Raw genomic sequence first — 26,800 nt, 5'->3', positions numbered from 1 at the left:
CAAAAAGTTCCAATATATGGGAAGGCCATCTCCCATAGACTCCATTTTAATCAAATTATTTCAATTTTTTTTCTGTAATAATAAAACAGAACCTTGTACTTGATCCCAAATAAGATATAATTACCCCTTATTGGGGGCAGAACAGCCCTATTGGGTTTAATTAATGGTTAAATGATTCCCTTTTCTCTGTAATAATAAAACAGTACCTGTACTTGATCCCAACTAAGATATAATTACCCCTTATTGGGGGCAGAACAGCCCTATTGGGTTTATTTCATGGTTAAATGATTCCCTTTTCTCTGTAATAATAAAACAGTACCTGTACTTGATCCCAACTAAGATATAATTACCCCTTATTGGGGGCAGAACAGCCCTATTGGGTTTATTTAATGGTTAAATGATTCCCTTTTCTCTGTAATAATAAAACAGTACCTGTACTTGATCCCAACTAAGATATAATTACCCCTTATTGGGGGCAGAACAGCCCTATTGGGTTTATTTAATGGTTAAATGATTCCCTTTTCTCTGTAATAATAAAACAGTACCTGTACTTGATCCCAACTAAGATATAATTAATCCTTACAGAATGCAAAACAATCCTATTGGGTTTATTTCAAATTTTATTGTTTTTTTAGTAGACTTAAGGTATAGAGATCCAAATTAGGGAAAGACCCCTTATCCGGAATACCCTTGGTCCCAAGCATTCTGGATAACGGGTCCCATACCTGTACCTAAATTCATCCCATATACAGAGAGATACCAGCACAGGTATTTTCTATGGTGCTTTACCAGGTGCAGTCCTTAGTTTTAGCGGTAAGTTTCCCTTTAAATATAATTGTAGGGACCCCAAGATTTGGGCCCTTTAGACTGGGTTCCTCTTTAGGCAAACTAGAGGGTGGTCTTGTGGCATATGGACCCCTAAGGGTGGTCCTAGCTGTTTGTGTGTGAAAAGAGAGTTTCCTATGTTATTCAGTAGCAACCACTAGGTGGCAGTGTGCTGTTATATAAAAAGGGATTACACACACAATGTGAGGGTCTTTCTTCCTGGGACTTCCCCTCTTTCAGAGGTGAGATACAGGAGCAGTTAGATAAATCAGTTAGACATTTAATAGTCACTCTAGGAGTGAAAGGGTAGATAGGGTATTTAGTTGGGCAGTCTGAAGCCCCTCCAAAGAGATCAGAGGTTATTGCCTTGTGGCATTACTTGCCACAGTTCAGGGACTTACAGTGGACAGATCAGGTCACAGCTTATTCCCATAGAGGGGAGATTATCTGGAGTGAGACAATCTCCTGGGTTGGATAAAGTGGAGAGATACCTGAATCTGCCTATCACATTACTGAATACTGTTTGGAATAAATAAATACGTTCATTTGGTTAAGCAGCAACCTCCAGTCTCCTGGTCAATTCCTCTCCAGGTGGATCCACAACAACCGGGTAAGCACCCACCCAAGGGGCAGCAAGGTCCGGGAGTTGCAGGGAGTTGCCAGTTGCGGCCTATACAGCCTATTACAGCTCAAAAACACTTATAGCCAACACTCACGGGTGTGCTACATAATAATGCCCTGTATGTAAATAATGAGTATCTTTTCTAAAACTCACGATTTACTTGAATTTGGATTGGATGTGGATTTCTGCTGACCCAAACCATGAATATGTTTTATACTGAGTTCATTATATGAGACTGTATGGGCGGGGATTCTTTGCAGCAATAGATAAAGGTATCTGCAGAGACCAGAGCAGGTACACAAACATGTAGCGGTGAGTAAAACATACAGGGGAGACACGGCTATATCAACCCAAATTAACAATTGTAACAACATAACTCACTGACCCTAGCAACCCCCTCCCTGTACCAGGAAGTAGTGTGGGAGTAAAAGGCAGAACGCTGCCCATTCATTGGCTGATGGGGCCTAGCATGTATGTGTGCCTTGGCTTGTTTGTACAGTGAATCATATTACCCCAGGGGAGGGGGGGGGGGGGCTGTGTTCTGTTTAGGAATACATACTACTAGAATAGTATATTTTTGTGCAAATGGTTTATTTAGATGAAGCAGGGTTTTACATATGAGCTTGTTTATGCGTCATTTAGGGGTATAGTTTTCCTTTAATACTTTAACACAGTGACTGGGCCAGAAGAACACCGGGAAAAATCTGATAGGGATCTTAGACTGTAAGCTCCACTGGGGCAGGGACTGATGGGAATGTGATAGGGACCTTAGACTGTAAGCTCCACTGGAGCAGGGACTGATGGGAATGTGATAGGGACCTTAGACTGTAAGCTCCACTGGAGCAGGGACTGATGGGAATGTGATAGGGACCTTAGATTGTAAGCTCCACTGGGGCAGGGACTGATGGGAATGTGATAGGGACCTTAGACTGTAAGCTCCACTGGGGCAGGGACTGATGGGAATGTGATAGGGACCTTAGACTGTAAGCTCCACTGGAGCAGGGACTGATGGGAATGTGATAGGGACCTTAGATTGTAAGCTCCACTGGGGCAGGGACTGATGGGAATGTGATAGGGACCTTAGATTGTAAACTCCACTGGGGCAGGGACTGATGGGAATGTGATAGGGACCTTAGATTGTAAACTCCACTGGGGCAGGGACTGATGGGAATGTGATAGGGACCTTAGACTGTAAGCTCCACTGGAGCAGGGACTGATGGGAATGTGATAGGGACCTTAGATTGTAAGCTCACTGGGGCAGGGACTGATGGGAATGTGATAGGGACCTTAGACTGTAAGCTCCACTGGGGCAGGGACTGATGGGAATGTGATAGGGACCTTAGATTGTAAGCTCCACTGGGGCAGGGACTGATGGGAATGTGATAGGGACCTTAGACTGTAAGCTCCACTGGAGCAGGGACTGATGGGAATGTGATAGGGACCTTAGATTGTAAGCTCCACTGGGGCAGGGACTGATGGGAATGTGATAGGGACCTTAGACTGTAAGCTCCACTGGGGCAGGGACTGATGGGAATGTGATAGGGACCTTAGATTGTAAACTCCACTGGGGCAGGGACTGATGGGAATGTGATAGGGACCTTAGATTGTAAACTCCACTGGGGCAGGGACTGATTGGAATGATGAATAATCTCTGTAAAGGGCAAAAAAAAAATAACAAATAATACTTTTACTAATATCTGTTCTTTTTGCATATCTTTCCATGTGTATTGTATGCATGGAACCACCATTAAGGACCAGGTGGCTACAGCAAACGTTCTTGTTGAACTACAAATCCTCCATTCGATTATAGTGCGTGTGGGAACTCACAGACCCTTTGTAGGGTATCGGTTCATCCTAATGGGGCAGGGACTGATGGGAATCATGTGTAATCTGTATAAAGCGCCGCGGAATATGTCGGCACTATATCAGTAAAGGATAATCTGTGTATTTTAGTGTTTAACAAAAAAAGTAACAAAAATATAATTATTTGTTGAGCATCAAACACTCTCCAGACTGATCCCTGCTGTGTTTGAATAGTGTTCTATTCGCTGCTGACAAACTGTGTAATTGACAAAAGAATATTTTCTCTGAGAAATGCTGCCTGCAGGAAATACATTCCGTCACTTCTGTCAAAAGGCAAAACGGCAAGGAATATCCTTGATATCAACGTTGTCTGAGCCTTTTTCATTTTGTTTTAATCTTTATTAATCAGAGTGTTATGGTAAGTCTCTGTCTATGGGATCAATGTTTTGTTCAATTTGCACAAACAAATCTTATAGATATTATAAAGATGTTACATGGAGGGCAGCTGCAATGGGACAAAGCAATGGGAGGTGCAAAGGCAAATGGAGCAGGGGCAGCTGATGAAGTGGAGCTGAAGCTGAATTTCTTTTCTTTATAATACAGGTATAGGACCCGTTATCCAGAATGCTCGGGACCAAGGGTATTCCGGATAAGGGGTCTTTCCATAATTTGGATCTTCATACCTTAAAGTCTACTAAGAAATCAATAAAACTTTAAATAAAACCAATAGGATTATTTTGCATCCAGTAAAGATTAATTATAGCTTAGTTGTGATCAAATACAAAGCACTTTTATTATTTCAGAGAAAAAGGAAATCAATTTTAAAAATCTGAATTATTTGATTAAAATGGAGTCTATGGGAGGCAGGCTTTCCGTAATTCAGAGCTTTCTGGATACCAGGTTTCCGGATAAGGGATCCCGTACCTGTATTTATTATATGCATATATATATATATATATATATCGAACCAAGGGTGGCACACCGCTTCAATCCTCATCCCAGGTGCACGGTAAAAGAATTTAAATATTGAAGAAAAGACCAGCAACACCGGATCTATTGTAAACAATCAATTATATATTGAAAAATACATGAACAGCCAACGTTACGTTTCGGTCCCCGTCGGGACCTTTCTCAAGGCAACCATGCTTTCCAACCATATGACCCATTTATACCCATAGTGACCAAACAAACAGGAAATGACATCAACCATAAAGTGACTATTGCAGTAAAGTGAGCAGTCAATGCTGCAAAGTGATCTGTGCAATAAATAGTAATTGTTGAAATATTAAGAATAAATACAGAACATGATGTTTAAAATATCATAAAACATTAATAAAGTGATATAGTGAAACAACCTGTCTCCTATTTAGTGTGATATATTACTTTACATCGCATAATGTGCAAATTATCTATGTGCATTTCCTTTTTGTCACTATGGATGTGCATAGCTTATATACATGCATTCCACATGATGCAGGTATTCATGCAGTTAGAGACTTTTTAAGTAACAACCCCAGGTATACTGGACCACCAGTGGAATTCATTTTGTCCCTCCTGGAGTTTATTTTGTACAATAATTACTTCAAATTTGAGGAGAATTATTTTCTTCAACTGGCCGGGACCGCAATGGGGTCTAATGTAGCGCCCACTTATGCCAACATTTTTATGCATTGGTATGAGACTCGAAACATTTATAGTCACCCACTTTTCCGTAAACACGGTGGTTACTTTAGGCGCTACATAGACGATCTGTTTTTTCTTTGGTATGGACCGGATGAGGAACTTTTGTCATTTGTCCAAGATTTAAATACTGTACCCTCAAGTATAAGGTTTACGGTACACAGGGATAAACACAGCATTGATTTTTTGGACGTAACTGTGTACAAAGATTTAATAGACAACCAGCTCCACACTAGGTTATTTCAGAAACCCACGGACAGGAATTCGCTATTGCACTACACTAGCAGCCATCCACGCCATCTTCTGGATTCACTGCCCAAATCGCAGATGTTGAGGGTTGTTAGGGTAACAAGTAAGCAAGAGGAAAGGCGCAAGGCATTGGATGACATGGCAACAAGATTCCTAGAAAGGGGGTACCCTGCTACACTGATTGGTAACACTAAGACATGGGCTGAAACATTAGATCGAGAGACAACCTTGAGACATAAATTGGATTGCGATAATGATACAGATGATGATGTTTTATGTTATATGACCACCTATGATGTGCATACCCCGCTGATTAAAAAATCTATATTACAGCATTGGCCTATAGTTAAAACTGATGCAGAACTGACAGCAATTAACCGCAAACGGATCCGGTTTGGATACAAAAGGAATAAGAATCTAAAGGAACTTTTGTCCCCTGCGGACCCGGTAAGCAAGTATTTTACGCAGGCTCATATAAACAGAACGGGAGTATTTAAGTGCGGTAATTGCGTTATGTGTAACACTTTAATAACGGGGGACACTTTCTACCATCCACACACTGGTAAGTCCTACACCATTAGACACAGGCTTACGTGCGTTTCACGCAATGTGGTGTATATTATTAAATGCCCATGTGGGCTAATATACTGCGGGAAAACCTGCAGGCAGTTGAAAGAAAGGATAAATATGCACCGGGCCACTATTAGGGCCGCTTTGGACCCTAAACCTGTGAAGAAGGAGGGCAAACAGGACATATCTAAACAACCAGTGGCACAACATTGGTTACATGCTAGGCATCCAGTATCATCATTCAAGTGTATGCCAATTGACTGTATTTCAGGCTCACAAAGAGGTGGGGACATTGACCGCATCTTGTTACAAAGGGAAGCGTTTTGGACGTATGAATTGGACTGTGTGGCTCCTAGGGGTCTGAATAGCTCTCTGTCCTTGAACTGTTTTTTGTGAATACTTCTGTATAAATTTGGTTTATTATGATCAAGTTGATATATTCTCATATATGTATATATGGTCATTAACTTTGTGATTTTTTTGGTTGTTCCATCTTGCTATAAGATAATATAATTTGTGACTAGGTAATATTATTGCTTTAGAGAGATTCTAAATATAAATGGGGGCCCCCATTTATCAGGAAAATAATTTTCCTGGATCAGTTAGCGTAGCGTATTCATGTACATTTGATTTTATGGATATGATGGTTTTAATTATGTATTGATAACACTGTGAGATATATAGTAGGGTACACCAATAATGTATTATTGGGGGGTCACCTTGAAAAATTTATGATGCACATAGATAATTTGCACATTATGCGATGTAAAGTAATATATCACACTAAATAGGAGACAGGTTGTTTCACTATATCACTTTATTAATGTTTTATGATATTTTAAACATCATGTTCTGTATTTATTCTTAATATTTCAACAATTACTATTTATTGCACAGATCACTTTGCAGCATTGACTGCTCACTTTACTGCAATAGTCACTTTATGGTTGATGTCATTTCCTGTTTGTTTGGTCACTATGGGTATAAATGGGTCATATGGTTGGAAAGCATGGTTGCCTTGAGAAAGGTCCCGACGGGGACCGAAACGTAACGTTGGCTGTTCATGTATTTTTCAATATATAATTGATTGTTTACAATAGATCCGGTGTTGCTGGTCTTTTCTTCAATATATATATATATATATATATATATATAGACAGACAGAGTACCGCACACACAGGGACTTTATAGAGAAAACAAAAGTATTTATTGAAAAAAATCCGACGTTTCGAGCACCGAACTGTGCTCTTCCTCAGGGAAAAACCACCTTCACCACATTCCCTGAGGAAGAGCACAGTTCGGTGCTCGAAACGTCGGATTTTTTTCAATAAATACTTTTGTTTTCTCTATAAAGTCCCTGTGTGTGCGGTACTCTGTCTGTCTACCAAAATTGTTTGACCAGCACCAAGGGCATCTGCTTTATTTATAAGGTGTGCTCCTCTTTTGTTTTTGTATATATATATATATATATATATATACATATAATAAATATTATAAAAAAAAAGAGATTCAGCTTCAGTAAATAATTTTATGAAAAAAAAGCAATTTCAATTTTTTTTCCAAAATAAACTGGAAAAAAGTTAAAATTTTTAAAAACGAATGGAACGAATGGATGTGAGATGTTTTTCACAATCAAAACCCTCTAGTTAGAAAACTGATAAATATCCCCCAACAAGTTAATAATGATCAGCAACCAAAAAAAGAGACAAATACAATCTATAAAATCTATGAAATGGAAGATTAACATTAAATATATCCATAAACCTGTTATCCAGAAAGCTCCGAATTACGGAAAGACCGTCTCCCATAGACTCCATTTTAATCAAATAATTCAGAATTTTAAAACTGATTTCCTTTTTCTCTGTAATAATAAAACAGTACCTTGTACTTGATCCCAACTAAGATATAATTACCCCTTATTGGGGGCAGAACAGTCCTATTGGGTTTATTTAATGGTTAAATGATTCCCTTTTCTCTGTAATAATAAAACAGTACCTGTACTTGATCCCAACTAAGATATAATTACCCCTTATTGGGGGAAGAACAGTCCTATTGGGTTTATTTAATGGTTAAATGATTCCCTTTTCTCTGTAATAATGAAACAGTACCTTGTAATTGATCCCAACTAAAATATAAATAATCCTTATTGGATGCATAACAATCCAATTGGGTTTGATTAATGTTTTATTGATTTTTTAGTAGACTTAAGGTATAGAGATCCAAATTACAGAAAGACCCCCAAGAATACTCTTGGTCCTGAGCATTCTGGATAACAGGTCCCATACCTGTATAAAAAATGAAAGCATACATTTCTGTAGCATTCCCCAGGCTGTGATGGAGGCAGAGGCTGCTACAGAGAGAAATCCCTGCCATTACAGACATGAATACCTGGGTTGGGAGCTCACCTGTCAGTGAAGGGGAGAAGAGAGTCGTATGGAGCCCTCCGCTTGCCTCCAGCCCTGAGTAGTGAATGGAGGGTCAGGTTGCTGGGGAATTTATAGTGCAGCTCCCACATAGCAACTGGCCAGCACTGAGCGCTCCATGTCTCTGCTGGTATTTCTTGTTGTCACTGGCTTGTCACTGGGTGAGGTGTGACGTTCAACTGCTCATTTCCTTGTCAGACACTTGCCATTGTCTAGGGACTGCCGGCCGCTGCTTAATAGTCTCAAGTGGCTTCTCATATCATGCTTGAAAGCCACAGCCTGGAAGCTTTCATCTATTCATTACTCTGCTAATTCTAGGCTTCAGCTGCCATTCTCTTCTGAAAAGCTTATTTATTTAATAATATAAATGAATAAAAATGTCACATTGTGCAGGTTATAATAAAAGCAGGACAGAAAGGGCAACTGCTCTTGCTTTCTAAATGTACATTGATTAAATGATATATATATATATCTTTATATATGCTATATATATATATATATATATATATATATATATATATATATATATATATATAGCATCAATCCAGTGATTCCTATAGGGCAAATAAACACAGGACATGATGCAGATATAAGGGCCTGCTTTGCTCTTAGGGCCGTGACCCTTGTCGCGGGCCACTAATCTCTCCCACCGGCGAAAATGTAAATCGCCAGTGGGATGGCATACGCGGCGCAGTTGCCTTGAGAGGAAACTTCCGCGATTTCTGTAAATCGTGGCGCAGCGTATGCCATCCCAAGGATGGATGGGAGATGGAGATGAAGAGTGCCATTGAGCCCTATGGGAGACTTTCCTTGGGCCGGGTTGGAGCTGCAGAGTGCCATTGAGCCCTATGGGAGACTTTCCTTGGGCCGGGTTGGAGCTGCAGAGTGCCACTGAGCCCTATGGGAGGCTTTCCTTGGGCCAGGTTGGAGCTGCAGAGTGCCACTGAGCCCTGTGGGAGGCTTTCCTTGGGCCGGGTTGGAGCTGCAGAGTGCCATTGAGCCCTATGGGAGACTTTCCTTGGGCCGGGTTGGAGCTGCAGAGTGCCATTGAGCCCTATGGGAGACTTTCCTTGGGCCGGGTTGGAGCTGCAGAGTGCCATTGAGCCCTATGGGAGACTTTCCTTGGGCCAGGTTGGAGCTGCAGAGTGGGGGCAGAACAGCCCTAATGGGTTTATTTAATGGTTAAATGATTTCTCACAGTGAAAAAAAGAGCTGCTCAACTTTCATAAGGAGGAACCGCTCTTTCCTAAAGGGCAGCAAGCAGAAAGGCCAGTTGCTGATTACTATATTATTTTTTTGTGGTGTTTTATCTATATTTTTCCCTGCTAAAAATCAGATTCATACACCAACCCCTGTTTAGTGGACGCCTATTAATTGTGGCTAAAATCAGTAAAGGGACAAGGGAAAACTTAATATGGAGCTCAGTTCCTCCCTGTGAACAGATCTGCAGGGAAAGTGAAAAAGCACAGTTTAATAACCCAGCATGGGTTACTGCTCCTGGACTAACTTAATGCCTTTTCTTTCATATGGGGGTTAGTGATGAGAATATTTTTTTGGCAAGCATGGGATTGCAGTGATTTTTTAATTTTCGGCATTTCAAACGGTGCCGAAATGCCGAAAATGATGCTTGGGGAAAAATGTTACACAAAAAAAGCAACTTTTTGGTAATAAGTAAAAAAGTCTAGGGTGAGACACCCAATACTCAGCGCTTCTTGATGGTGACTCTTAGGGCATGATCTTCAATGTCGTGAAGAAATGTGAATCGTGTGCTGCTCCCTCTCAAAGAAAACCCCTCTTTTGGACGGGCCTCAAATTACTAGGTAGGACCAACACCAAATAGTGCTACGTGGCTTAAAGAGATACTGACACCAGAAATGAAACCTTTTTTACATCTATCATAACATTGTCTTTGCATGAGCTTTATAACTTTGCCATAAAAGTATTTCTTCATGCGTTTACATTCCCTATCTGATCCCCCATGTTCCTCTATGAGGGGGCGGCCATATTTGTGCAGCAGGGAGTCCGTTAGCATATTAGAACTGTATAACTGACAGGCTGAGAAGGGACAGTCAGGTTGGCAAAAAATCAGGTTTAGGAACTTCAAGTAACAATTACTTACAAAAGCAGCCCTATCAGCAAAAAATGACCAGCATGACCTATAGGCAACTTTTTATGTAGATTCATAATTTAAAAGGTAGTTTTTTTGTGTCAGTATCACTTTAAGGGTATAACCAAGTGTGATATTGACTACTTGATTTTATTCTTCTGTATACTGTAAGTGGCCTGCATCATAGCAGGGGATTTGTTATTAAACGTTTTTACACTATTTTCGATCCCCAATTTTGCTTTTACATACAGTGAGGATTCAGCTCCCACTAATATCAAAACCTGTCCTGGGTTTCCTTTTGCCTCATTTTAAATTTGGTCTGGTGAGCATATATTGGATCATGTGCAGTTATCACACTTGGTTATACCCTTAAGTCACTTGGCACTATTTGGTATTGGTCCTACCTAGTAATTTAAAGAAAAGAAGCAAAAAAAATAAATTTATTTTACATGCGCTTCCATCTACTTGATTGCACAAACTTTTTGGTAATGTCGTCCAAAAGCCAGCGTTAAAAACCCTGAAAACCTCTAAAACACAAAGCAAAGAAAGAGTTTCCAGCTGTAAACGATATGTCTGCTACATGATCTCAACAGGTTTTAGCGTGTGTATGTCAGCATTCCATATTATTGTCGTTTTGTTACATAAATTACATTTATTTTTTTTTAAAAAGCTCAAGTTGTGTTCGGGCGGAGTTGCCCTTTAACCATATAAGCAAACACAACAGCACAGTACCATACAATACGCAGCGCATTAGCAAACATGACCTCTCTTTCAGTCTTTAGGCCCAAAATGAACTTGATTAATTTTATTTAATAACAACTCCTCGGTAACTGTGCTGCCAGGGAAATGTGATTTTCTGAGCCTCAAGCCTATGATCTATATTGTTCTCTGGTAGTTATGGTTTCTATTCAGTAACTGTGCTATGTCGAAGGTAAAGAATGAGGATGTAACTTACTATGTGCACAGGTTATTTGCAGTTATATGTAAGTAAGGGCTGATTGATAGCTTTCCTTTGGCATTAAGTCATTGTAGATGGTGCAAGAGGAAATCATTACAAAGCTGCTTTTCTTATTGTAATGTATAGAAAATTCCCCTTCCATAATGCAAGCAATACAGCAGCCAGGGTCATATTAACTATGTAGGATCCTAAGGGTGGCAGCTTTAGAGGGGGTTGTCCTCGGGTGCCAATTAACGAAAAAAAAAAAAATTCCCCCCCAGTCCCCAGGTTCTGAAGCTGAAGGGTGGGGTACCCCTCTCTATGTGATCAGTGAATGTGTATGGCAGTGATCCCCAACCAGTGGCTCAGGGGCAACATGTTGCTCCCCAACCCCTTGGATGTTGCTCTCAGTGCCCCCAAACCAGGGAGTTATTTTTGAATTCCTGACTTGGGGGCAAGTTTTGGTTGAATAAAAACAAGATTTCCTACCAAATAAAGCCCCTGTAAGCTGATAGGGTGCATAGAGGCCCCTAATAGCCAATCACAGCCCTTATTTGGCTCCTCCATGAACTTTTATGGTGCTTGTGTTGCTCCCCAAGCCTTTTTACATTTGACTGTGGCTCACGAGTAAGAAAGGTTGGGGAGCCCTGGTGTAGAGTCTCCAGGCTACAGCCTCATTGGATATATATTGTTATGCCACTCCTTTACTAGTAGGTGACAGTTTTCACTGAGTACATATGGTCAGTTTGGCAGTGGCTCAGTGCAGTATACATTGCTATCTTGGGGAGATTTCTAAACAATGAAATCAAATTCAGTAATGGTATGAGCTTTTACAATGCAGGACACAGAAAGCAAACTGCACAAAAACACCACAAACGACCTTTTTTTTTTTTTAACGTTCTGCAGACCTTTTCATTTTTAGGGAGCAGAGACCTCAGCAATGCCTGTGGATCAATCGACTAACTGCTTTAATGCTCAGTCTAAGAGGTGGCACCTAGGCATCCCCCCACCCACACCCGATCCACCACTAACTTGCACGGTAAGGGCAGGGCTAAGCTGCTCAACCCCACCCCGACGCTGCTCTCTGCACCAAGCACTAGATTTTTGGTCTGGATCGTTTTGATCCGCAGAGATCAGCAACCCAGGGCCCAAGTGCTCTGTTAGTGAGCTCTAAGTGCCACCCTCTTGCACCCCCTGGATTGCTATGAAGTCTTTGCTCAAGGTTGCACAAGTAGATTAATATCTGCTAAAATAGATGATTGTACTTTATGGAATCTATTATACTCTCCAAGGAGACAGTCAAAGCTATTTCTAGGCAGCTACAAATGTGCAGGTGGAATAGAAGCTCGTGAGTATGATCTCATATAAGGGGTTACGTAATAAAATGCAATAAGTTTGCCCAGGAGCAGTAACCCATAGCAACCAATCAGCATGTAGAATTTACTAGTCACCTGTTTAAAATCAAGCATCTTTTTGGTTGCAACTGGGCAAAATTAGCTCCTTTTATTACATGGGGGGGTTCTTAACACTGCAGCCAACTGTTGCCTGTATAATGTGCTAAATCTGTTTCAATGAGAAAGGTCTTATTAACTTTCATTCCCCCACCTGGTCTGAAGTTAAACCCTTTCACTGCTGGCAGTTTTTATGTATGGCAGAGCTCATGGAACTGACCTGAAAACATACACTTACTGTACTTTAGAGTCAGCCCAAAGATTCTATGCTAAATGGCATTAAGAGGTTCAGGTATGGGATCTATTACCTGGAAACCCATTGCTTTCATTGTATTCATTCATAGCTAATGTCGCTTCTCCATTATTACCTTTGTTATCTGGTAGTAAAAATCACACATATCTAACTAAGCCCATAACTACTGTACTCGTTTTACTTGGGGTGTTAAATTTTCTTTTCATCTTGAAGATAGAATAAGTTCTTCCACTTTCTTGTAATCCCAAAATCCCACTGAATCCTCTGCAGCCTGTTCAAAATCCATATTGTTGGAATTAGCAGGCAGTTATACTTGCACTTACCTACAGGAGCCAACACTGAAAAATATGAAACATTAATTTTAAGCATTCCAACAATTTGATAATTGATCATTAAGGTTTAATTTTGCAATTCTTATTTTATCCTGCAATCATGTTTTGGTTTTTTTTGGCAAGGCTGGCGATTGACATCTTTGTTGTCATTCACAATCCTTAGTAAGGATCTGTAGGGAACAAAATAATATACCAAATGATCCACTTCAACTGACCAAAAGTTTTCAATTTGTGTTTACAAGTGGATTAAACTTGGCAGACTTTTCTTTTGTCTACTTTAATAACTGTGTTTTCCTACTTAATTATTATGATCAACACTATTGTCAGATATGAACCGAGGATCCAGCAAGACTAATGCCAGTGTTGTGTAACTGCTAATTACAGGTCAGAGCTTCCAAAATAATAAATGTTCTTCCATATTTCATGATTTAGGTAGGGCTAAAGGTCCAAAAGTAGAGATCCTGATTGTTTTGTGCAGTTGTAGTTCCTGGCAATACACATAATCCATATCTCAGCAAGTAGCCTGTCAGTGGCACTTGGGCCAGGGTTATTATCACACTGTGCAACATGTAGGAGGGAGGAATGTTCCTAAGTATGAGTGGCAGTTACTAGAATAATGAAGGAATATATTTACGTTGGTTAATCTTATGTAGCAGCCTCCAGCAGAAGCCACAGGGGCTTAAAGCTGTAGATGGGGATGCCCAGCCTGTGTATATTCCTACATTCACATCCTGAAGGGCAATTTCCGCTGACTTTTACATAAACTTGCAAGCTTTTAGATATGTTTTACATTCTTTTTCATTTTTTTTTCACTACATAAATATCAAACATTCGAGTTCATGAGTTTTAAGGAAAAAAAATCAAATTAAAGAAAAAAATATTGGATTTGGAATTGGATAGATCAGCCCCTAAGTCACGTAAATCATCAACGCTGTAATTATTTTCAAGCAATGTCTTTGGTTTACAACGTTGTCTTCATATAACAATTGTTAAAATTTGCTCATCACTAGTCAGATCAATTAGTACATTGAAAACAACCATTGGTTCTACATAAAGGTCCATTAATCATACTTACATTACTTTAAAAAAAAAAAAAAAGTAATAAATGCCCATTAGTGATGGGCCAAATTTTTTGGCAGGCATGTATTGGTGGCGATTTTCAAAGTTTTGCCATTGGCAGATTTTTTGGCTAAATGGGAGCAAAAATTCAGCGTGGGAAAATTTGTTTTTTTTTACACTCGGTGACGCTCAGTGCACCTTCCTTCCGTCCTGAATCAGGAGCTGCTGTACCGTTGATTCAGTAGGGGAACTCTGGCGCTACCGCCACCTCCTGGCACCAGGTGGTACCTCAATGGCTCCATTTGCTTCCTGCATCAATAGGCACAGCACTCAAATAAAGAATTAGGGGCCGGCATCATTAGCACAGCCAACGCCAGAAATTACACCAGTTGCATTAATATTGCAAACACAGATGTGCAATGAATACAGGTCACAAAAATTTTATATATGTCAAAATGAAAAAATCAGCCCCTTAGTGTCTCCTTGTAGCTGCCTGCATTACGACATCTGCTTAAATGCAGAAACTAAACATAGAACCTTTAGAAATAAGCACTCAAGTCTTTTTTTGTTGTTGCTCAGCCAAGTTTATTTTGGAAAGTGCATGTTTTTGTGGAAGAAATCATTTTATTCTATATTTTTCCAAATATTAAAATAGAATATTTTCTTATATATTAAGAAATTAGAGACATCATATATATTGTATATACAAAATACATATTTAGAGAATCATCATCTAGTTTTCATTTATTATCTTTGTTTCTGTTTGGATTAAATACTATTTTTAATCATAGAAATCGTATTTATGCACACATTTATGATTGGCAAACTACCTTCTTGCAAGTTTGAGCTCATTGGCAATTTGCCTTTTGGATGATACTATTATGCATTGAATCTGTGCTCTCTTGTAGTGTGGCCCTACTGAACCTTTTGGGAGCCCCTTAGCTTAGTTTCTGCAGTAGTATATAGTGTATTGTTTGGGTGCAACTGTGATAACAACAATACTTAAAGTCTGCTCTATCTGTATCTTGTTACATTACTGGTCAGTCTAGAAAAAGGAAATATTTATTTCAGAATATAGTTACATAACATACGTTTAGTATATAGATCAATTTTCCATCCCCTGATTTCAGGTTTTCCTGCATTTTACACCATTGTTTTGTAGTCCCACTAAGATATAACACATAATAAACTTCCCTGTTTTTAAATTTTTCCGGATTTTTGCACCATTTTTTTCTGGTCCCCTGAAAAACTCAAAATGGGGGTTCTATTGTATGTGTGTTGCCTTCATAGTGCTTTCATATTTCTCTTGAAAATGTATCGGTCACATAACTGTTCATCTACGATATTTCTTTCTTCCATTTCCAGATAGCTGCTGGTCGATCCACTAGGAAAAAAAGGTACAATATGGTGAATATGTAAGTTCTGGTTTTGTAACATATGCAGCTAATGCCGGACCAAAAGGTACTACTGAATCCTACACCATAGTCAAGTAAGACTAAGCAACTAATCAGCTATTACATTCCATACGATATCAGTCAATAGCAGCTATACTTCATGTTTTTTGTCTTGTAAAAGAAGAACTAAAGCAGAAATAGTAGGGCAGAAATGTGACACATAATGTTTTCTGCTTTAGTACCAGCCAAATGCAACCCCAGCCCTTTAGCAGGGAAGATCTGTGCCCCCAAAGATGCCCCAGTAGCTCCCCATCTTCTTTTCTGCTGATTCCCTGCCCATACTCTGTGCTGCTGTCACTTACCTGAGCTTAGGGGCCGACACACAATAAACTGTATATATACAATATAAATATGACAATATAAGGCTGATTAATAAATAATACAGTACATGGCAGCTCTGAAACCAGTGTAGTTGGAATCAGAATGTAATAATCAGCCCTGTAGCATCAGGTTATATGACAGGCCAACCTCATTTTCTGCTTTACAATTTGCAACCACCCCTAACCTTAGCTTCTCAACAGCTGCCTAGAGCCCACTGAGCATGTGCAGTGTCACTGACCTGTCTAATAAAATCCAAGATGGGGAGCAACATTGAAGGCCTAAATCATTAGTACTATAGCGATATGAGCCTTTAGGCTGATGCAATGAGTTTAGTATATAGACATATTCACTTTTAGGGTTTAGTTCTTTATGCTGCCATCAGAAGCCCATTTGGTCCTATGTGGGTTTTTTTCTGCTATAATAATCTAAAGCTGGCAATTTAATAAAATATTTGTTCATTTGGTGCTATTGGGCTCATCCAATCTTTAGGGCCCCAAGGCCATATCGATGCGACCGCATCAAAGAGCTAATGCAATCCTCATCCTGATAGGATTTTTAAAGGAGACGGAAAGGTAAAAACTAAGTAAGCTTTATCAGAAAGGTCTATGTAAATACAGCCATAAGCATTCACAAAAAAGCTGCACTGAGTCCTCTATCAAAAGAAAGATATGATTTTGTGTCTCCTTTTTTGTAAACATGTTGTTCGGGTGTCTGACTTCCTCTCTCAGAAAAATCCTTCATTCTAGGGGCCAGAGTCTGCTTCTCCCTCTCCCTCTTCTCCCCTCCCATAAGAATTCATAAAACTCATTCCTCCCTCACTAAGGAATGTATGATCTGAGCTTTCAACAGCTAGAGCTGCAGCAGGAAGACCAAGCTAAAATGGCAGCTGCTGTTTTAAGCAACTGGAGAAAGATTCTAGGGCTGTTTACTCAGGTATGGTAAAGCTTTCTGCAGAATAAATATAGTGTTTTAGGTGGCACTAATGTGGCAAATCTATTGGCAGTAAAATGCCAAAATGACTTTCCTTCTCATTTAAACCGATTGATATCTTCAGGATTTTCAGAGAGCCCCATTAATGTGTATATAAGCTGCCAACTCAGTCTTAAATGGCAGAATTGGCATCTTAAATCTGTCTGTGTATGGCCACCTTAATTATCTTCCTATTTTGGGTCTCTTCGGTGCTTTCACCTCATTCCATTTAAGATATATATTCTTGTTGTTATAATAACTGTACACCTATTTGTGTTTAAGCTGTGCAAAGCACTGAGTACATTTGTGTTGCTATACAAATAAATACATACCTCAAGGCTGGTCCATAAATACATTCATCCCAACGAGAGTGATTGCAAGCAGCACTATTGTGTACAGGGAGCTTTTAATGGCAGATCCACTGTCTGGTGCGACCGGTTGGCCACTACTTGTAGTTGTTGTTGTTGTCTTTGTTGTTGCCGTTGTCGTCGTTGTTGCTGAGCTTGTGGTCGGCGCTGCTCTACTATCAAAAGATCTGGTCTGTCCATAGATATTGTTGAGCATAAATTCCAGTGTAAAACCACTGCCTGTAACAAAACGCAAATATTTTTTCAGATTGATTCCATGCATACACCAAACAGAGTGGATGATTTGACTGACACCATTTATTTTTAACCAGTGATATTGATGGGTACTACTCTTAACAAAGTTAACAGCAGTTTTAGATTTTACTGTTTATCGTCTGAACTGAAGCAATTCATTCCAGTCCAGAAATAATTGCCTGAATCTTCTCTCTGCATGTGATACGCATCAGGAAGTAAGGATTCGGATGGATGTTAATGCACATCAGTGTTGCTGAGCTGTGTTCTAACACCCTACAGGAACTGAATGTGTTTAGAGAAGTTGAATACATTCTGACAAACTGCCCTTAAAAGCCCTACGCGTTTTGTGCTGCATGACACAAAGTGCCATACAGCATGAAACTCCTAAGGCTTTTAAAGACATGTAAGATGTAATTTTTTACTCGTTATTTGGCCTGTGACATTAGAATTTTTAAATGCCTCATTTTTAGTGATATGGTTAATCCTCTCCCTCCGGCTGTAGGTTTGGGGCCTGGCACCTAAACCCAACATTCCTACTGGTGAGTCTATATGTTCTTTACATCTATGGGCATCATTTTTTCTTTCTTTTATACATCAGCTCCTAAACGCCACTGCCAAAATAGATTAGATATAGCGATAAATGTACAATATTTGTTCTCATTATTAAATACAGAAATATAAGTGAAATGACTGAGCAAACACAACTTCGTACCTGGTAGTTTGAGAGTAAGATCAGTATAATTGGCCCAGCAGCCATTGAAAAGAATAGTTGTATTTCCGCCAAGCCCACTGTCCACATAAGTGTTGTTGCTGTTCTTCAGCCGTGCTGTTAGTGACAGAGAGCTGACACTTACAGAGACGCAGGCTCCCTAAAGAGATCATAAATAATCAATTACATCAGTAAAATAACTTAAAATAATCAAGTTACTCTTCACTATCTCACTCTCCACATTTGTCTCTCTGCATTCTATTTTCATGCAGTTGTTGTTATTCTGATTTTGATTGACAGTTAGGTCTAATACAGCCTTTGGGGGTTGCTCCTTTTGCCTTTAATGTATTAGAGCTCACTCAAAATCATCAGAAATCCTGTCTCTGCAGGATTTGTGCTAAATTCCATTATTTTTTAGGATTTTGTTTGTGCTTGAATCAGTTGAGTGAGCTCTAATACATCTGCTAGAAAAGGGAGCTCCCCCTCCCAAATGGTATATATACTGTCAATCAAAATCTGATACCCAAGTCCTGAAGGAGGAGAGAATGAATAAAGACAGATGTTGAGAGGGGGAGAGTAAAGAGTAACTTGATTATATCACAAATGGTACAAAATGTTTAATAGATTATATTTAGAAGGTTTCTTATTTCAATAAGATGAAGCTTATATTACATTTTCATTTTCATGATAATTCCACTTTATCCTTAGAGTCTAATGCTAGTTATAAAATAGATTTCAAACTGTTTTTGTGGTTTTGGCATTTTGGAAATGTAATGGTTTGAAAAATTGCCTTTTCCCTAAAAAATAAGAAATAGTGCACCAATCTTACTTTAGAATCCAGAGCCATTACTGCTGGCTGTTGGGATAGGACTTGTCCTGGTGTCCCGGCCACCGGCTGCACAACAACAACGAGAGTAGATACACTGGCCAAGTAACTTCCAACAGTGCTCTGAGTTCTGTCTACAGTCTGGTTTGCAACCTGGAAGATGGTGATAATAATGTATATTATTCGAGCACATACAGAATCAGCATGAAACACCATGTTGACTGTATTCCCTGATAATATTCAACAGAAGACCAAAGTTATTCAAAATCTAAACATAGGTTAACATCATTGCATGAACCTCTCGTTGGCAAACAAGTAACAAATATAACATATGTGCATATGACTGGGTAATGACATCCATGTGAGGCAGAGGTAGAAGTGAGAATTTGCAGCCCATCAGTTGCCCCAAGGACCTCTCAGATAATGGGACAGCAGTTGGTGGTAGGGATAGTTTAGGAGATAAGATGGTGGTAGAGGAACATTTCATATCAGGCTTGCCCAACCTTGATGTTAAAGTTCAACTCTTGGGGAGTGTAACACTCTGGGATATATATCTACCCACAGGGGTTGAATTGGCCAGTTGTAATATAAAGTATCCATGGGGGCATAGTCATTTACCTGGTTCCATGCTGGATCACTTGGAGATGGGACAGGATCAGAGATGGACAAGGAGCCGACAGTAACATTCAGGAAAGAACTCAAACTGCCACTGACTGCAGCTGCGGCCAAGCTTTGACTTATGTTTTGAAAATTGGAGTAGTTCAGGCTACCTGAAGAGAAAACATCACACAAATATTAATTTCTACTATAGAGAGCAAGGGGTATGAGGGGAAACTTCAAACAGGTAGACTTAAGACTCAAACATATTTGTTTTTAAACGATATGTTTTGAATTGCAGAGCACCATTTATCAAATGTGAAGCAAATATTCATAAAACACCATTTAAAGCATTTTGGTAATAAAACAAAAAAACCCCACCCCTTAACCCCCTGAGCACTAACCAAGTATCTATGTAATAAACCATTAATGTGAAAATGGTACAAATTTAAAACAGAAACAGAACAGATTTAATTATCATGAATTACATACAAGAATATAATAAACTTGCCTGTTCCGTTAGTGCTGTTTGCTTGTTGACCGGGTGGATCTGCAATTTGCACAGACACGGTGAGCCCCCCAGCTGCCCTTTTCCTTCGTTGACTTCCTTCAGCGATTATTTTAGTAATGCGGATTTTTTGCGCTGGGATCTTCAGGAAGAGCGCAAGGTTTGTAACCAGGTTGGCTCCATAGAACTGATCCTCTGTCATGGCGGGTAGGTTAAAGGAAACGACTATCAAAGGAGTGGTACGCACTTCTACTGGAGTTGACCCTCTAACCAGGATATAGAGCATCTTGTAGTCATTATCAAAGTAGTTTTCTCCATCAACATTGGAACTGAGTTGAGGCGTGTATTGTCCTTTTTACCAAAAAAAAAAACAAGATACATTTTATTTGACATTATTCAATAGGCCCCCAAATGGAAAAAACTTTCTGTTCAGCTTTAGTTATTGTTACTAGCCATGATACGCTGGTTTTTGTCTGTTTGGTTTTGTAAGGGGGGGAGTTTAGCTACAGGCAACAAATTAGTGTTTTTTGGTGCTTTACATAGAACAATTGCACACTTTGATTTACCTGTGTAGGAAGGTTCCTTAAATAATACATCTCCATTGCTTTGTACATATCCATTAGTTGGAAGTACATAAGAATTGTTAACATATACATCCAGCCGCTGAGGATTTGAGTAAAATATACCAACACGGACAGCCTGTAAAATAGTTAAAGAACAAACTAAGTATTACAATTAAGTGCCTAATCATCTGTATTTACCTCCCTTCCTGAAATGCCATGTCTGTTTGTAACAGTACCACTCTCCTGTTGCAGTGTTACCAGTTGTGCAACTTTTCAGCTGCCATCTTTAAAGATGCAATGTAATTTCCCCTTTCTACCTTGCATTAATGTGAAGAACTGTGTGGTGTTACATGTTGTTCTATATATATATATATGTATATAAGACTTCATGGTACGTTAACAAAAAATCAGAATTTATCGGTCAACATTACAGTTTTATTAGTATAGCAAAACTCAAGACTTTCCCATTACAATGCCTACTTAAACTTAAATCAGATACCCGGACTTACTTTTGAACTGTCGGTATTCAGTAGGATAAGGCGGAGACTCTGTGGGCTGGTGCTTGTGAAATAGATATCGAATGACTTATTGCTAGCCACTATAGCGTGGAACAGTGAGACTCTTTTTTGGCATGTGTATCCAGCACACCAGCCGTGGTCTTGGGGCCCTGTAATAGATACATTGTAATTTACTAGCGAAAGTGGCTACACCATAGTAATCAGTATACTAATAGCTCATAGAAAAATAGATATAACTGAAAATAAACTACTTACCATTGATAAGGTCAACGTAACCACTACCCAACACAGCAACTGGTGACAGTCTCCTTGTCTCTGTATCACTATCAAGACTCTCAATAACAAGCATCTCATAATTTAATCCAAAGCATTTATAGGCCTCCCAGGCAGACAAATACACACAGGATGAGTCCCTGATGACCCCTTAAACAGTAAATGAGAAAAAAGAAAATGTTAAGGGAAAAAAAACACAAATTGAGATAAAATGTCTAGAAAAGAATTCCCTGCCCCAGAGCTGCCTGTTAATGAATCCCTCTACCTTTGTATGGAGCCACTTGTGCCACTGGGATTCGGCTTCCGTTAAGCTGGGTCAACATAGCCTTAGGAATGCGGTAGTCCCCAACACCATATCTTGGATCTGTATCCCATGCGTATTCTGACTGTGGAACCACAGCACCTTGATGCCCAAGGAAGGAGCCATCAAGATCTTTTAATAGGCTTTTCTTCTTGGCATCACAGTCCATATCCACGCAGTCAGAGGGGTTAACCTTCCTGTGATGAAATAACTATGGTTACACCATTCAACCACTGTGTCATTAATCATTTTATTTAAAAGGAATGTTTACCTTCAGACAATGGGCAGAATCTGAACAGACTATATAAGCTATGGTTCAGCATTGCTAAAACGCTCTCTGCTCTCTCTTTGTAGGAGATCGCTGACACCAGCCTGCGGGCTAGCAAAACACCGAACTGGTACTGGGCATGCCTTCCCTCTCCTGCTTTATTTTCATTTCATTGATCTAATTGGCTGAATCTTGCCAGCCAATGGCATCAATATATGCAAATAAAGCAAAAGAGGGAAGACATGGGTAGAACCAGTTCAGTATAAACTTTTTTTAATTTGGCATCCTGCTAAATCCTGGTTTACTAAATCCCCTACAAAGAGAGAGCAGAGCAGTGAATTTTTGCAGCGCTGATGAAACTCTCTGTTGCTTCAAAACTAAACATTTAAAATAATAAAGATGATTTTTTTTGACAGGGGCTGTTCAAATTTAGACTATTGTCTGAAGAAGGGCCGAGGTATCATTAAAATAAAAAGGAAAATTTATTAAACCCAAGGAAATTAAATGAATTAATAATGCAAGCTAATATGGGTAAAGGACAAGGAAGCCCTACACAATAAGGGGCACCCCCAGTGAATAGATTTTTTTGAGTTTGTTCCCTGGGCTAGTGCTCAAAGATTTCTTTGCCAGTGTACAAAGATTTAGCTTTGTTAAGCGAATTACCACCATGTTATGTTGCTGCAAGGGATGCACCAAATCCAGGGTTCAGTTTGGGCCTTTTTCAGCAGGACAATCTAATGATTGTATTTACTGGAGGGTGTCCAGCATTTTGGCACACCCAGTGCACACCCAAGCCTTATGGCTTTCCTTGTCCTTTAACAACTCGGAAAAGCTTTCACAGTGGGTAAAAGAGTATTTATATTTTGTAAAATTCAACAAAAACGTCATAAATAATCCTCTGCATTTCCTGCTGTATGTGTGGTAAGCAGAGACTATTTGGATGGGAATGACATATAAGCTCTGTATAGCACTGCAGAATATATTGGTGCCCTTGTGGTATTTTGTAGGCATAGTACAAAAGTACTTACGAGAGATCGGGTCTGTGGATAAATACTTTTTGATCTTCTGTACTGTCAGCCATTTGGATCCCAGATACTTCTATTGGATGCTGTAAGTCATCATTGAGGGGGTTCGTAAAAAACATGATATTGGTTTCATTAGCGCACACACTTTTGTATCCAACAAAGGTTGTATCTGTAAAAGAAAAAAAAAAGGTTGGTTATTAACGTCGGTTATAAAAGTGACATAAGAGTTTTGTCGCACCATGAAGTTAATACATGAACTAACTTAGTTGGGACATCTGGAAATAATATTATAAGAGGGCGATATTGTTTCTGGATTCTCTAGAGGCAGCAGAGATGGAATTTCCTCGCTAATCTGTGGCAATACATTTGGCATCTCTTTTTATCCTGAGTCCTATCCTGAGCCATAGTTTGGCTTGCCCCGGGTACCTGGTTATCAAACTTTTCTTTTTGGAGTCTGAAATCCAGAAAGGTTCCAGCACTGCCTGAGAATTTCACACTTATTTTATTTTGGAAGTTTGTGTCAACTACTTATTCATAAGACGTGAACTGATGGTTGCCCTTCCTACACATGAGCACAAAGGGGAGCAATTTTACCTAACTCAGCTACCCAGTGCCTGCTCCACTTGCCTCTTACCTATCCTTGCCTGCTTCTATCTCTCTCTGACTGGTCCTCTTCTCTTCCTATCATCCTGTCTGAAGCTGTTTCCTCCCACCACCTGGTGGCTGATGGTAAGCATTACACTAAACTTATTTTTCCTTACTATGCTGCCACCTGTTGGTTACATACACACATAACATTCTATGTAAAATAGTTTCTTACTGCTGCCTTCTGGACATTTAATGAAAAACATGCAGAAACAGCACACAATATTCAATCATCCTTTTTCACCACCCTTACACATGTACTAGCATCATGTACTGACAACCTGCATTCAGGGCATTTACTACAATCTGCACCTGGCATCCAATTAAAGATCCCGAATCTGAATAATGTGCAAGTAAACTGCCATTCAAGGGAACTCCTGTTAAGAATACTGTGCTGCATTCAAAGGAGAGCAAAAAGCTGCCCTATTGGTGAAACACTAGGACAAGGTTCAAAGCCCAAAAAATGCACTTTGCCTTTGAGTAATAAGGTCCTGCATTGTCTCATATATAAGATATTAAAGATGCTTTGGTGTGATTATGTTGGATTACCTTCTACAGTCATTAGGCCAGTTATTGCATTATAACTCATAGTATCAGCGAAGGGTTTTTCCGGTGCGGCATTATGAGAAGAGATAAATGATGGCCAAGAGATTCCACTTCTTCCTCCTAAGATTAAAAAAACAAAAACAATTTCAATATACTATGCAATGGGTACAGCTTCATTGTTACAGATATTAAAGGAGAACTAAACCCTAAAAATGAATATGGCTAGAAATGCTATATTTTATATACCAAACTTATTGCACCAGCCTATAAGTCATCATCTCTATAGTAGTAATAATCCAGGCCTTCAAAGTTGTTCTGTAGCCCAGCTGTTTCCTTGAAAATAAGCTTATTTTCCTGCTTTTTTTTGTATTCAAGGAGGTCTTTATTGGAATAAATGAGCAAAACGTTACAGCTTTTTTTGTATTGAGGTCACATACATCATAATATGAAAAATATATAAAGAAAGAAATGTGGAATTAAGTGCTTTTATACTTTATGTCAATTTCTTACGCATATATGAAAAAAAGGGGGGAAAAGGAGAAAAAGGGGATAAAGAGGGTACTTGTTGTTAGTCCCATAAAGATAAAAGGAAGGGAAAGGAAACAAAACAGCCTCGAAAGTATCAAGATAGAAGAAAAAGGATGTAATCAAGGAGCAATGACCCACTGAGATGGCCTATGCAAAAGAAAAAGAGGGATATCACCTTTCTGTATGAGCCTATGCTTCTCGGAAATATGATCAAAAAGGAGAAAGAGGGTGATAAGGGGTGAGAGCGAGTCTGTGGGGTTAAAGAAAAGGAAGGCTGCTGGAAGAAAATAAAGAACAGAAGAATTTCTAGTAACTAGAAGATTGAAGAAAAAACTGAGAAGGCACTCTATATGGTAAGTATTATGGTGTTTCGATATTTCGGTATGGCATTACTGGATTATGTATAAAATGTTACAGTTTATTTTGAGAGCTAAAATAGGAAACCCAGGGCTGCCAGGTCAGAATGAACTCCTGCTGTTTCTCTTGTAGCGATGAGGTAATCTCCTCCATATTATTTTCCTGCTTTATGTGGATTTTCACTGTTGATATAAGGACTGCAGCAGTATTTACATGTAGGGATCTTCAAAATTGGGCCCCTAGGATGGTTACCTCCAGGTTAGACCCCAAGGGAGGGTAGTACCCGGTAATGGGACACCTTGGGGTGGTTTGGTACTTAAACAGTTAAATGGGAGTTAGCTTTCCTGCAGTTTGGGTCATGGCCACAGGGTGGTGCATAGGCTATATAAGGGTATGCAGCCATGTGCTGCCAGGTCTTCCTGCCTGGGACCCCTCTGGCTAGAGGATAATAACAGGCCGGTGTTAGACAGAGAGAGTGTTTAAGTTTAGTCCACTCTAGGAGTGGAAGACAGGCAAGCTAGTCGGGCAGCTTGGCCCCAACAGGAGAATTACTGGATTAAGATCCACCACCACTCATAGCTGGAGTCAGGGAACAAAGTGCTAAGTATAGGAGATTTGCCTAATCCAGGGGTAGCTGAGTGAAAGTACCGGAGTGAGTTCTCAAGGGGGGTGTCCGCTTGGCGAGAAGTACCGGGGAGAGCCCTAGAGAGGGCCTTCTGGCGAGAAGTACCAGAGGGAACCCCTAAAGAGAATATTTTGGCGGGGAGTACTGCTAGTATCTCGTGGAGAGAGGGTCTCTTAAGGAAGAGGGAGTGTAACCTGACTGTAACATTGTCTGATACATCTGTGCTAATAAACAAGTTCCACTGGTTAAACATCCATCCAGTGTCTTGGTCTCTGCATACACTGAGGATCCACTCTGCCTGGTAAGAATCTACCCCAAAGGGAGGGGGCAAGGTGCCAGGAGTGCTGGGAGTCCCCAAGTATAAGTACAATATCAAGTTCTCAGGAGGGGAGTTACAGTTCAGTCTGTCCCTATCCTGGGCCAAATAGTACAGCAACATCTGTTCCCCATAGTAAGCGGGGCTCAGGATCCTGTTAGCGCCATAAGATCTCAGCAGGTAGCAGCACATTCTCTAAAGTGGGCTACATACAGTAATAGGAATGAAGGGACTACAGATCCCAGAAGGCCATGCTCTGGAGAGGAAGTGGATCTGAGGACCTGAGGGGTGGAGAGCTGCTAGAGATCTCTGCTAAAGGCCAGAGTATGTGTGGGAGCTGCATGGGAGACAGTGACAGAGATCCCCCCTGCGCAGTGTGGGAATCTGACTGAAATCCTGCCAGCGCCATTCCTACTCACCAGCTGAGTACTGAGAACTTGGCGGGGAGACCTGCGTCCCAAACACGTTTCCTATCTCAGTAGTAAGTGTGCCCCAGTACTGACATACAGGTAACTAATATGCCCTTAAAACTATACCT

General features: G+C 39.9%; 2 protein-coding genes across 3 annotated transcripts in view; both read right to left on the bottom strand.

Annotated features, from left to right (window-relative positions):
- Positions 1–8,395, bottom strand: part of LOC100486915 (fibrocystin-L) — a 92,325-nt gene extending 83,930 nt beyond the window's left edge. Inside the window, exon 1 of the mRNA XM_031904604.1 lies at positions 8,155–8,395. The gene's annotated coding sequence lies outside the window, so the exon portion shown is untranslated. The remainder of the gene's footprint in view (positions 1–8,154) is intronic.
- Positions 8,396–14,871: 6,476 nt separating this feature from the next.
- The window catches only part of pkhd1l1.1 (PKHD1 like 1, gene 1), an 87,365-nt gene continuing 75,436 nt past the window's right edge, over positions 14,872–26,800 (bottom strand). For both annotated transcript variants that reach the window (XM_031904117.1, XM_031904118.1), the window contains exons 68-79: positions 24,440–24,556; positions 23,249–23,414; positions 21,917–22,149; positions 21,634–21,801; positions 21,370–21,527; positions 20,864–20,996; positions 20,301–20,648; positions 19,811–19,962; positions 19,196–19,345; positions 18,370–18,526; positions 17,388–17,642; positions 14,872–15,695 (exon numbers count right to left, since the gene is read on the bottom strand). In XM_031904117.1, coding sequence (XP_031759977.1) covers positions 17,389–17,642; positions 18,370–18,526; positions 19,196–19,345; positions 19,811–19,962; positions 20,301–20,648; positions 20,864–20,996; positions 21,370–21,527; positions 21,634–21,801; positions 21,917–22,149; positions 23,249–23,414; positions 24,440–24,556 — 2,036 coding nt within the window. In that variant the 3' untranslated portion in view covers positions 14,872–15,695; position 17,388. The remainder of the gene's footprint in view (positions 15,696–17,387; positions 17,643–18,369; positions 18,527–19,195; positions 19,346–19,810; positions 19,963–20,300; positions 20,649–20,863; positions 20,997–21,369; positions 21,528–21,633; positions 21,802–21,916; positions 22,150–23,248; positions 23,415–24,439; positions 24,557–26,800) is intronic.

Source organism: Xenopus tropicalis, chromosome 6, assembly GCF_000004195.4.
Source record: "Xenopus tropicalis strain Nigerian chromosome 6, UCB_Xtro_10.0, whole genome shotgun sequence".
Lineage (NCBI taxonomy): Eukaryota > Metazoa > Chordata > Amphibia > Anura > Pipidae > Xenopus > Xenopus tropicalis.
This window is presented reverse-complemented; position numbering and strand designations above follow the sequence as displayed.